The sequence below is a fragment of the Natrix helvetica genome (genome assembly GCF_964273705.1).
Source record: "Natrix helvetica genome assembly, chromosome: 2".
Classification (NCBI taxonomy): domain Eukaryota; kingdom Metazoa; phylum Chordata; class Lepidosauria; order Squamata; family Natricidae; genus Natrix; species Natrix helvetica.
In genome coordinates, this window is record NC_138552.1 from 29017913 (window position 1) to 29030915 (window position 13003).

Here is a 13003-nt window from a genome sequence, read left to right on the forward strand (position 1 = left end):
CCTGACAATCCTCTCCAGGCTGTGGTCATCCCTGCTGCTTGTGCACCTTTTTCTTCCACACTTTCCCCTTCCACATAATTTTCTATTAATGTGCTTTGATACAGCACTTTGGGAACATCCAACTTCTTTTGCAAATTTCCTTTTGAGGTTTTCCCTCCTTATGGAGGGTGTCAATGATGGTTTTCTGCACAACTGTCAGGTTAGCAGTCTTTCCCATGATTGTGATTCCTACTGAACCAGACTGAGAGACCATTTAAAGGCTCAGGAACCCTTTGCATGTGTTATGGCTTAATTAGCTGATTAGAGTGGGACACTTTGAGCCTAGAATATTGCACCTTTTCACAATATTTTAATGTTCTGAGATTGTGAATTTGGGGTTTTCATGAGCTTTCATGGAATCTATGGGGCATTGCCAAGAGAAAGATGAGAGACATGAGACCGAACAATGCAGAAGAGCTGAAGGCCGCTATTGAAGCATCCTGGTCTTCCATAACACCTTAGCTGTGCCACAGGCTGATAGTTTCCATGCCATGCCGCATTGAGGCAGTAATTGCTGCAAAAGGGGCCCAAACCAAGTACTGAGTACATATGCATGCTTATACTTTTCAAAGGTCCGATATTGTTCTATGTACAATCCTTGTTTTATTGATTGCATGTAATATTCTAATTTTCTGAGATGGTAGATTTGGGGTTTTCATGAGCTGTAAGCCATAATCATCACAATTATGACAAATCACGGCTTGAATTATCTTGCTTTGCATGCAATGAGTCTATCTCATATATTAATTTCACCTTTTAAGTTGCATTATTGAAATAAATGAACTTTTGCACGATATTCTGATTTTTTGAGTTTCACCTATAGATTCTTGTTCTCGTTTTTGTTTGACAAATTCCAATAAATAAATAAAATAAGTAAATATAGTTTGTAAGTATCTTGTTTCCATTACATTTATTTTTATGAAATACCGCACTTTCACTTTCCAATAGTAAAATGGGCAGAAGCACATTCATATGTACAGCCATTTTTGCTTTATTCAAGAAACAGCCATTCCTCATAAGAGACTACCTTATTCCCACTATCTTTCCACTTACACGCCTTAACATTTCTCTATCCAGATTTATAAAAGCAGCTTGCCTTAAATACAGCTATTTTAACATCACACCACTTATTTACTTTCTATCAATGTATTAAATAATGATTAGGCACCATCAAATGGTGTTGACTTTCAGCAACCAGATAGATTTATTCCATGAGAATCTGTCCCTAACCTGATCTTTCTAATAGTTTGGAAGGTTTGACAAAGGCCTATGGTTAATGTAGCCTATGGATAATGTACCGTTAAGTCAGTTAGCAAATGACCATCTGGTAAACTCTTTGCCACAACTCTTAACAACTTTTATTGCAAAATAAAAGCAAACGTTGTATTTTAATTAAATAATGCCTGTTTTATTGTATAATGATATCCTGCAGTAGGTAATGAAAACAAAAGAAAAAAACAAGGAATACCAGGTTTTATAATCATGCTTACCTAAAAATGTGTTGGATATATATTCAGAGACTTGATTGCCTGATCGGCTCATTTCAGATAAGTGGGTTAGCTCTCGATTGAGCATTCTTTTAAACTGTAAAGAGAAGCAAAACAGTGTATGTCAATGGCCAGTAAATGAGTATATGGTACAAGAATTGTTTAAGAACCTTTTTAATAGGTATGTTCAAATTTTCAATTCAATTTACCACCTTAGCTCAACGCATAATGAGAAATAAAATCAGATTCTCAGGGAAAATGTCCAAGTAGGCTTCACCAAATGTATTATTCCACGCATCATTTTACATAAAGCGATACTGAAAAATTGGTTATGGATATGAGTAGAGATCAATTTCATTGCTCTTGTCCTAGTTAAAAATGTATACTGAAGGTTTATAATGTACACATATTCCACCCATGTCCTCATGAAATAAAGAGAACAATTTTCTTAAATTCCTACTTTTTAAAGTGAAGTCAACAAGCCATCTACTTCCAGTGGAAATAATTAAAATTACCTAACAACATTAGACATTTCTATAGGCAGGAGTAAACCGTAACTCAATTACTTGTTGCTTAGTTACATAAACATAAGTATATCTAAATTTACACACCTAAATTTTAAAATCATAATTAGTGACCCAACTGCTTTGGGAACGAAGCATTCTGATTTTATTGTGGATATGGTCGATTTATAAAGCAAAACATGTACAGGTTTAAAAAAAAACTTATGAGGACCATGTAAAAAATAGAGAAACTGGCTTTCTCAATTTGATGACCTGTAGACAGATTACACTTAACGTCCACAATCCTCAATCTGCTGATTGAAGAGCATGAGTTGATGATGAAGACTCTTGCAGGCACTTGGGAAGGCTGGAATAAGACATTCCAATTATCAAAAAGCATGGCCTCCAATAGCTTCATCAGTTTTCTAATTGCGTAATTTCATTAGTGGCAGACAATCAGGCCTCAATTTTGCAAGCTGGGGTTCATAAACTTTGGAGGACAGTACTGATTGGGACTTAAGTTTTATTAAGCAGCTTGTGTTTTAACAATGAAAGTACTGCAGGATTTTCTGCAACATTCTTTTACTGTAAGATTGTTCTTGCTTTAAGAATTCAAGGCCTACAAATACATTGCAGAAAGCAGAGAGATCGAAGAGCTGCCACCATTTGTTTCGTGATATAAGAAATGGCCATTCGGCAGTCTCTGGTGACTTGAACGGCTGGCCTGATGAGTCACATGAAAGGATGATTCCCAACAGCCAGCAAAGACAGAGCCTCCAGGGAATGCTATCTTTAAGTCTCCCCTAGTGCTGAAATAAACGTGTCATAATTTTTCCATACGGGGGCTGGGAATTAGGAGTTTTCATCCATTACTTATGGAAGTGACCTGGTTAGAAAAGTCTGGAAGAATACAGGATTAGAGTTTCTTGGTGTGGGGGTGGGGAGGAATAATTTAGATTGTGATTCTTCCTTATGCTAAGAAAAGGTACATTTTACAATTTACTTAAGCCTTCCATATTCAGAAAAGCTAGCTATTTAGAAATAAATTGTTTATACTATTTGACTTACAGCTACATGATTTTTGCAGCCATCAGGTTGTGAATGTACAGCCTGCTCTGTCGCAAGGGTGGGTTCCTGACAGTTCTAACCTCTTCTATAGAAGAGGTTCCACAAATCTACCCTGCCATTTAGAACCGGTTCCAGCTTCCTCCCCCCACCTGTCCGCACCACGCTTGCCTCACTCGCTGCTCACTGGTTGGCTGGCTCACCAATCGTCCTGCCCGCCTTTAAGAGTCCTATCTAAACCTTAAAGTCTTAAGGCTGTCAAGTTTGAACATCCCTGGTTTTTTTTTTCCTAAAGGGTTCGGGGTGCAAGGGTCTTGTAACGTGACAGCTTTAAGACTTGCACACTTCAATGTCAGAGTTTCTGAGCCAACATTCTGGTTGCTAAGCAAGAGCGTTGTTAAGTGAGTTTCACCACATTTTAGAAGTTGGCCACCTCCACCAAATCACATGGCTGGCAAGCCACTCCCACTCGGTCACATGGCCTGCAAGCCACTCCCACCCGGTCATATGGCCAGCAAGCCACTCCCACAAAGCAGGCCACACCTACAGAAGGGGTTCTAAAAAATTTGAAACCCACCACTGCTCTGTCAGTAGTGTTTTTTCACATATACTGTTTCTTCTCCCCATCTGCTCTCAGTGTATGGACAATATATGTTACTAAGTAAAATCTTGTTTGAAAATAATCTAGTGTAGGATATCTGCAAAGTGTTGCTTTCCTCATTTATACATCAGTTAGTTATCTGTGTCCTTATATTTTATATTGAAAACCTAACTGGAGTGAGGATAGATTAGAATACATGTTTAAAGTCTATTTACACTTTTCCTTCAGCCCATTTATACATGTGCTTTTATGAGTTTTCTTCATACTGCTTCTCACATGTTCCATTCCTATTTTGTATGATAAATCTCTGAATGAATAGGATTGCTTGCTCAATAGTATATGGGACAAGTATATACAAACAGGTTCTGTCCAAGTGATTTGGATTACAGTTTACATCAGACCTAGGCTAATAGCCAAAAGTCTGGATTACAAAATCCAGAATATTTAGGGAGCATTAAAAATGTCTAATTTTTAATAAATATTATCTTTTATAAAGATAATATTTGGGGCAGGTATAATTTTTATTTGTGTGTGTGTGTGTGTGTGTGTTTGACACATAAACCTCCTGGTGACAGACCAGCCTAATTCGTGTAGTTTTCTTAGCAAGATTTAGAAGTCGATTTAGAAGTTTGTCAGTGTCTCCTCCCCAAGGCCAAGAGAGTGCAATTGACCCAGGTTCACCAACTTGGCTTTGTATCTAAGGCAGAACTAGAACTCACTACCTCCCGAGATCTAGCCTGGTGCCATAACCACTACATCAGGCTACCTCTCCATTTGCGTTCTAAAAATAACTCATATATATACATGTCCTCAATTTGTGATAATAATTGACCTCAGAATTACAGTTGTAAGTTAAGTGGGTCACCATGTGATGAATTCTATGTCATGTAGATCCAATCCAATACTTCCTACCTAATTCTTTCAATCCTGTAAAGAACTGAACAGCATAATACAGAATATTAGTAATAAAGCCCCAGTATTCATAATTAGGAGGATATTTCCCCCCCCCCTTAATTAGCATGTATAGAATCAGAGTTTAGATTCCTACTTCATTTTAACTTCAATGAGTCTTAACACATGCAGAAGCTATGGATTGCTTATATATTTTTCAGCATTACCAATTTAGGATATACATTCTTCAAATCCAAATCCCTTAATGTTTGTAGTGGCCAGTCATTCAGAGATATATGTGAAAATGAAAAATGATAGGAATATGTAGATGGTCTAAGAAATATTACAGTCCTTTGAAACCCAACTAAAAAAGATAATATGCTATATAATTATTTGAGTTAATCGTAAGAAATAAAGTTGAACATTTTGCAGGGTAGAATTAAATTAAAATATAGATTTTACATGAAACTGGACATAAAAAATATTAATTGTTCAACTTGATCTGCAGTGAGAAATAATTCTTCCTCACAAAACTCATAACATTAATGGTAATACAGCAAAGAAAAGCATAAAATATAATTTCTTTAATGAAATGTATTGCTGCCAACAACAAAAAGACCTTACTATATTTGAAAGTCTAAACTATCAAGCCTCAGTTATTAAGGCTTTTATTGTGCTCACTTGTATTTATTAAATAGTTATGTTAGAAACTCAGCATTAGTAAATGATCCAATAAATGTTCACATAATTAAAATGCTGCTTTAAGCCAGCATATTGGGGTGTTATCACAGTTAGTGATCATATTTTCAGAAAGATTGCTTGGGATCAGTTGCTCTTAATTCCAATGCACTCTAGGATCCAAACCAGATGCACATAGGGCTTCACCTACTACAGTGGTTTCTCTGAGGCCACACAGTGACTTTAAAAGAAGACAGGGTTTCCCTATCCAAAGTCTTCCAACATAGATTGTACACAGTGTAGTTCTCCTCTAGGCTACTACTGATTTCTTTACACAGCACATTTTTAGGGATAAGCTCTATACACAAAAGGGAAAACGTTAACCTATTATACCATCCTTGCTTAGTCAGGTTATTCATCTTTATTTGACTAAGTGATCACATATTTAGAAAAAGGGCATATTGTTCCTTGATAGCTTGAGCATCTAGAACATACATAACAGGAGATTTTCTGATAACTTCATGGTTCTTTCTTAGATTAGCACTGCCTATCACAATATATACGATGGTATGTATTCAGGTCAATATAAAGGAACAACTCAAGCCATTTTTTTAGTTGAAGCTTTATAAATTAATTCTCAACAAGTTAAGGTTGGCATCAACCTTCTAACATTTCCAAACATTCACTATTTTAGAATGGCTTTAATCAATTTTGAGATGTGTGTCATAGACAGAAAGCAAAAAATAAATAAATAGAGGCATAATCATTGCAATTTATGCGTATTAAGAAAGTAACATGAAATTACACATTTAGCCCTTATTGCTTATATGCTCTTTAATGACCTTCTCCTTGGGGAATGAAAAATGTACAACAAAGCAAGGATTCCCCCAAAATACAGTATTAAAAAGCAGTGATCCTATAGCTGCTGAGAATATGCTCTATTCTCAGGACTGCGCAGCTCTATTATAGGTACCTTTGAACATAAGTGAATGTTAGAGGGAGTTCATTGTTTTTAATTACATATTTTAAAGTTACTTTAACATATCAGTAAGGCCTCAAGCTATAATACAAAAAAAACAATGTTCAAGCAAACACTGCATGCAAACAAACAAGATTTATAAAGTTCTTAAATTCCTACCTTTATGTATCCCCAAGATACTGACAGTAAATAATTTGCTTCGGGCATTTTTGATGCTTTTAGTATTACCAAATTAAAGCAGAATTTTCGGTCCTCTGTTATTAGTGAGATACAGGGGGGGAAAGTACACTGAATCCTTTGAACTGAATTTTGATTCTCAGTTCTGCTGATTTATAAATTTCCTGCAATTAGGTATAAAAGAGATCGTTTAACTGGTGTTCCAGTTAGGAGATCTTTGATTATTTTGGACCCATTTGCAAAATTCCAAAGTGCTGCAAAATTTAAGAATCTGACTTGAAAGACATATTGCACAAGCTGAACAGAAATCTGAAGGGCAGACAGAGATCTGCATATTTCCAGAACAGCACGACTTGATGATTATGTATATCAAGATGCTCAGCTGCTGGAAAAGACTTGTTCTCTCAATAGCCTTCCAAATAAGGATCTGCAGGGAAGCTACAACCAGTGTCAAGTAAACCCTCCCATAAAATTCAGAGAACGGCCAATCCGGTGCTAGCCAAAAATACATAAAAGCAGCAGAGAAAGCCGTGACATGTGTGTGCTAGTTTCTGATTGGTCTTCATGGCAGAATCTCTTGGGAAGAAGGTAGTTCTCCTTTCTGCTAAATGCCATTTAATAATGGCTTCCCCGCAGCATTTATTTCAAAGCAGACATGATTAATTAGCTTAACTTTTTGTGTGTGCCAGTAACATTATATTGGCTCAGAGAGAGAAGCTAAGTGAACTCGGTCAAATAAGCGTAGCAGGTTGTTTTGCTCAGCCTAAATATCACTTGGGTTAAATTCTTTAACTTTCTATCATTAAAAATACACACAAAGACAAACACACACACACGCACATTTTTCAACCACACATACAATGTGCATGCGAAGTTTTAAATCTCTACATTCAGCAATTCAATTACATCTCATTCTGATAACATTATTGCAAAGCATTTATTATTACTTCAATACAAAAAGCTTTCGATCTGCCTAGTAGCATTTAAGTTTATATATGGCATAAATCAGATGAAAAGAATAGTACTTTGTTCAGCTGCTTAGTGTATGGTATGCACATCTGCAGTCAACAAAAAAAGACGCATCATTGTAACTTCCTTACCCTTCAGGGGTCCTAACAAAACATAACAATACCAAATCATTTTAGTATTCAAAAGCAAAGGCAACAGATATTTCCTGACACCTAAAGTAACACAATTCATAGGAAATTGATTCTACTTCATTGAATGGAATATTAATCTAACTTCTATCAAATATGAAGAATGATTTTTTTTTAATTTCCACTGTGAATTTTCAATATAAAAAGATAGGGTAAAATACATTTCTTTCTAGATTAAATTATATACAGAGGAATTTTTTTTACAGTACAATAAAAAAAATCAATATTACTTCAGCACTGTTTAAAGTAAACTAACCACCTCCATATTACAAATAGGAAGTCAAGGAAGTGAATCAGTAGTATGCCCTAAAGTTGGTGCTACCCAGATCTTGGCCAATACCGTGTTGCCCCCAAAATAAGACAGGCTCTCATTTTCTCTTGACCCCAAAATAAGCACTTGGCCTTATTTTCGGGAAGGTCTTATTGTTTTTGAGGTGCAGGAGTGTGATCACCTCATGGTTGCTACCGTGTTGCAATATTTTTGGGAGGGCTTATTTTAGTGCATGCGCTCAAAAACCCAACTGGGCTTATTATCTGGGGAGGGCTTATTTTTTTCTTTTTAAAATATACAACTTTTTAAAAAGGATTGATATTTTTGGTTGAACTGAGAATTTGTAATGAGCCACAAATATTTTAATTTAGTAGGGAAAACGTTTGAAACCACATAACTGAGCCATGCTATTCATTATACTACTTGCTGATTTGTTCTGAATTAATGAGGTCAATCAGGGAATGCTGCTGTAGCACATTCATTCTTTATTCATTTCAAGAGAGGCTGTGCACACACAAGATTCAATGAAGTGGACAGACTGTGCTCAGCTATGGGCTTATTGGGCTGTTCCTACTGACTAACAACATTCACTAGTGAAATGTTTTGTTACGCAGAATTCTGCTACATCAGCTCACTGTAGGCATATATCTATATATCAGCATCATGCAGAAAGAATTCCACAGATAAATCCTCAGGAAAATAAAATAGGAAAACTCAAAACAAGTAAAGACCAGATAAAGGTAAAGGTTACCCTTGCACATATGTGCTAGTCATTCCCAACTCTAGGGGGCAGTGCTCATCTCCATTTCAAAGTAGAAAAGCCAGCGCTGTCCAAAGACATCTCTGTGGTCACGTGGCCAGCATGACTAAACGCCAAAGGCGCATGGAACAGTGTTACCTTCCCACCAAAGGTGGTTCCTATTTTTCTACTTGCATTTTTACATGCTTTTGAACTGCTAGGTTGGCAGAAGCTGGGACAAGTAACGGGAGCTCACTCCATTATGCAGTGCTAGGGATTCGAACCGCGGAACTGCTGACCTTTCTGATCGACAAGGTCAGCTGCTGACCTTTCTGATCGACGAGGTCAGTGTCTTAGCCACTGAGCCACCGTGTCCCTACAAGGACCAGATAGACAACCATTATTTAGAGGAGAAGCGATTCAATAGTGAAAAGAAAATGAATATTGGTAAATAATATAATGACAAGTTGAAGCTTAAAACCCTCAAGTGTTAAAACAATTTCAACCTGATAAATAGGACCTTTGCTTTCCATCCATCTCTATAACATCATTCCTCAAATGGGGTTTTCCTGATACAGAAATAAGACAATTGTTAATTATACTTAGGGAGAAAATAATAATTCTAAAGGCCTACTCTTAAGTCAAAATATGTTCCATCTGTTATTTATTATTGTAACCACTTATTTGCTATGATATATTACTGTTCTAATCTACACAATAACCAACATTTTCTGGGCTAATACTAACAGCACCCCTCAAAACAAAACAAAAGAGCCAAGTGGCAGTAAGAAAGTCAAAAGCAGACACAGCTGTATATCTGTCCATGTAGGGACAGATTGTTATGATTTTTGACTGACTCAAAAATCATAACAATAATAGTATTGTTATTTTATATAATTTCACCTTAACTTAGCAGTTGAATCACTCTTGTCTTGTGAAACTAAATTCAAACAACAGGCAGGTGTGGGATTCTTTGAGAAGAGGAAGACCACTTGGTTACAGCATCTATTAGACTAAGGTTGCATGTGGATACCACCTCCTTCTTGGAGCAGTCATGTGTCGCAGTGATTAGGATCAGAAAATAAAAGCAGCTGTGAACAAAGGATTGCTACCAGCAGTGATAAGTTGTTCCTCAACACTTTTCAAAAGAGGTATTCCAGGATACGGAATCAAAGTCAAATTACCTCTAAGTATGTACTCAGCAGGTTGCTGAAATACATTTTTTCTTGACATGAAATATTCACATTTCTGAACTAGGTATCTTATTTTCACTTTACTGTGTAGGCTTCTAATCTGGGAAATCATCACTGCATTCACTGAAAATGTAGCTGAAATGTATTTCTTTAAAAATTAAGACTTTCACAAGCCAACAACGTATTGGTATGCAAATGTAAATACATATAATCATAATTATATTTTAAAGTATGACTGCTTTAAAAGCAGATTTTGAAATTAAAAATATATGTAAATACCATATATCTTAAGGATGTTAAGTAGCATGAAATTGTATCTTGAAGCTTCTTTACATAACTGTGTGTTCCTAGAACCTACTTTATGTGTTTATTCAAATATTTATAATTTTGTAGACTTCTTCTAAGTCCACAAAATGAATTTGATGTTATAACTCTTAAAAGTAGAACATTCTTTTTTTATAGCTAAGTGTGACCCACTTTTAAAAATGTGTATCTGATTCATCAACAAAAGCAGCTTTCTGGATGAGAAGCAAAATGTTTTCAAAGAAAAATTAGAAAGTCTATTTCCCTTTTGAAAAAAGCACCTTTGGGACAACCATGAGCTGGATGACTAAGAATCTCCATAGACATCAACAAAAGAAGTAGAGCTACATTCACAATAACATATAAAGAAAAAGTTTATTGAGCAGTAAAATTTCAAGATCTCTGATTTAACATACAGTATCTTAGAGGAGCAGGATTTTCAAGCTTATCTTTGAAAAGAACAACCGATGTAGGATGAGCTATTAAAAATAATATGGTTTGAAGTCTTCCAACCAAAATTACTGCCCAAAACTTCAAAGTTATGGATATAAAAGCAGCATTTAAGGAAATAGAAAAAACTTTATAGAAAAAAGCATCACTATAAACCTTCTATAACATTAAAGTCAGTAAATAACATATATTTCAAGTCATTGGGTTACGAATGTTCTGGTTTAAGGATAACCCCTAGTTAAGAATGGAACCTATTGAAGCAAAGTTTGTGTTAAATATATAGTGATTCAAGTTAAATACACAATGGTTCAAGCTCATTACACAATACTACTTATATAGAATTTCATTTTTAATGTGGGACAGTCAAAAATGACAATAAAGGTTATCTTATCTTACAGTATTATATAATAACACTATTCTGGCTTATGCAATTTAAGGACAGACCTTGTGATAGAACTCATTCTTAAACTGGGGACTAGCTGTACCAATCTTCAAGAAAACATCAGAATCAAAAGCTTTGCATACAGGTACTCCTAACTTAACAACCGTAAATGAGCCTGGGATTTCCTTTGATAAGCAATGCAGCTATAAAGCATGACATTACATGACTGCTATTTAGTGATAGAAATTGCCCGCAATCCCCGCTTACTACTGTTAAGCAAGGAGCTCATGTATTTCCAACTTTCTGCCAGCTTCTCCACTGACTGCTTGTGGGAAGTAGGCAAGGAAGGTTGCAAATCTTGATTATGTGACTGTGGGACACTGTGATAGTTGAAAATCCAGGCAAGTTGTCAAGTGTTCACAATACAATCATGTGACTATGGAGATGCTGCAAGGGTCAGAACATTGAGGATCTATCATAACTCATTCAGCATCATTGCAAGCTTTAATGGTCACTGAATGAGTGATTTTTTTCCTCCAAGTTTTTTTTTTTACTAACATATTAGTGTGTGAACAGTATGGCACCTGAGTATCTTACATTTTAGTACAAATAAAGTAATATTCCTCATATTTACTACAATTGAACAATCTTATATGGTTTTGATAGTAGTATACATATTTTGTTAAATTATAACCTTACATTATTTCATTATTCAATATTTTAATATGTTATTCTTATGCCAATCACCATATTCTAAATGTCACTTCTTTAACTACAAATAAAATACTAATAATCATATTTTTTGTATTTAACAAATTTATATAGTTCTAACAGTAATACACATATTTATGTTGTTATAGTCTTCCATTGTCTAGTTATTCAACATTTCAATGTTATTTTTATGCCTATCACCATATTGTTCAAACATTCTCAATACTACCATTGTTCAAATTCTATTATCCCCTATTACTACTACTTCACCTTATTATATGAAATGTGTATTTCATTAGCATCCCTCTCTCTCATTTCTATCCCCTTTCTAATTTTTGTGAGTGATTGTTAAATGAGGATCATCTGTATTTTCATTGATTTAACAGTATTCATTATTTCTGGTGGAGATTATTAAGCATCTTGATTTTAAGGTATATCTGCAATCAAAGAATCAACATTATAAAACTGGGTATAAAAATAAAAGAACTGCTGATTTATCAAATTTAAATTGTGACAGATAGATAGATAGAGAGATCGGGAATTCTTAATTGTATGAATAATGTTGCTTTACTGATACTGCTTAACTTAAAAGCCAATAATTCACTAGATTTTTCCTCTTTTCCTAATGCACAACTTCGACATTTTCAGTTAGATATCAGATTTTGGAATAGCTTAGTTACAAGACACAATACCCATTTCATTCTTTTGCACTCGGTGCCCTCTAGTGATACTAGCATAGTATCTCTAAACATTTTAAACAAGTTGCTAAACTGCAGATTGCTTAACAAAATGCTTTATTTCATTTCATTTTCATATCTTGCAAAAAATTAAGGCTTTTCTTGAAGTTTGAAAAAAAAAACATTTTGTTAAAAAGTATATTTATTCCACCCTTTATAAATGCAATAGATTGGATATTCAAATAGCCTTTTGCACAAATTTTGAAAAGTTATCCAAGCAGATAAATAAGCCCATCGCCTCCTTTACATGGAGATGGGCTTATTTATATGTTTGGATAACTTTTAAATGATTTAAAAAAAACAGTATTTGAGTGTTTGAATTATGATGAAATATTTACTTTTGGTAAATTGCATTGTTTTTAATGACTTGAGAAATATCTTCCTTCGTGAATTCAAAAACAGGTATTTCAGATGACTTAAGAAAAGCAGACATACTTCATTTTGATGATTCTTTCTAAGGTGAATTAAGTATTGCTTAAAAGGTACTCCTGAATAACTAACAAAAAACTTTTTCATTGTTTACTCGTGCACAAAACAGAAATGTGATATTATAAAATCTAAAACTGTTAAGAAAATATTTTGATTTAATAAATTCTTAATCTTAATTCTAAACGAGTTACAGTGTTTGTCCTTTACACTA

General features: G+C 34.7%; 1 protein-coding gene across 12 annotated transcripts in view; it reads right to left on the reverse strand.

Annotated features, from left to right (window-relative positions):
- Nucleotides 1–13003, reverse strand: part of PDE4D (phosphodiesterase 4D) — an 821955-nt gene that overhangs the window by 21681 nt on the left and 787271 nt on the right. For all 12 annotated transcript variants that reach the window (XR_014174534.1, XM_081943197.1, XM_081943192.1 and 9 more), the window contains one exon: nucleotides 1530–1623. Coding sequence is in view for 11 of the 12 variants with exons in the window: in XM_081943197.1 (XP_081799323.1) it covers nucleotides 1530–1623 (94 nt within the window). In the remaining variant the exon portion in view is untranslated. The remainder of the gene's footprint in view (nucleotides 1–1529; nucleotides 1624–13003) is intronic.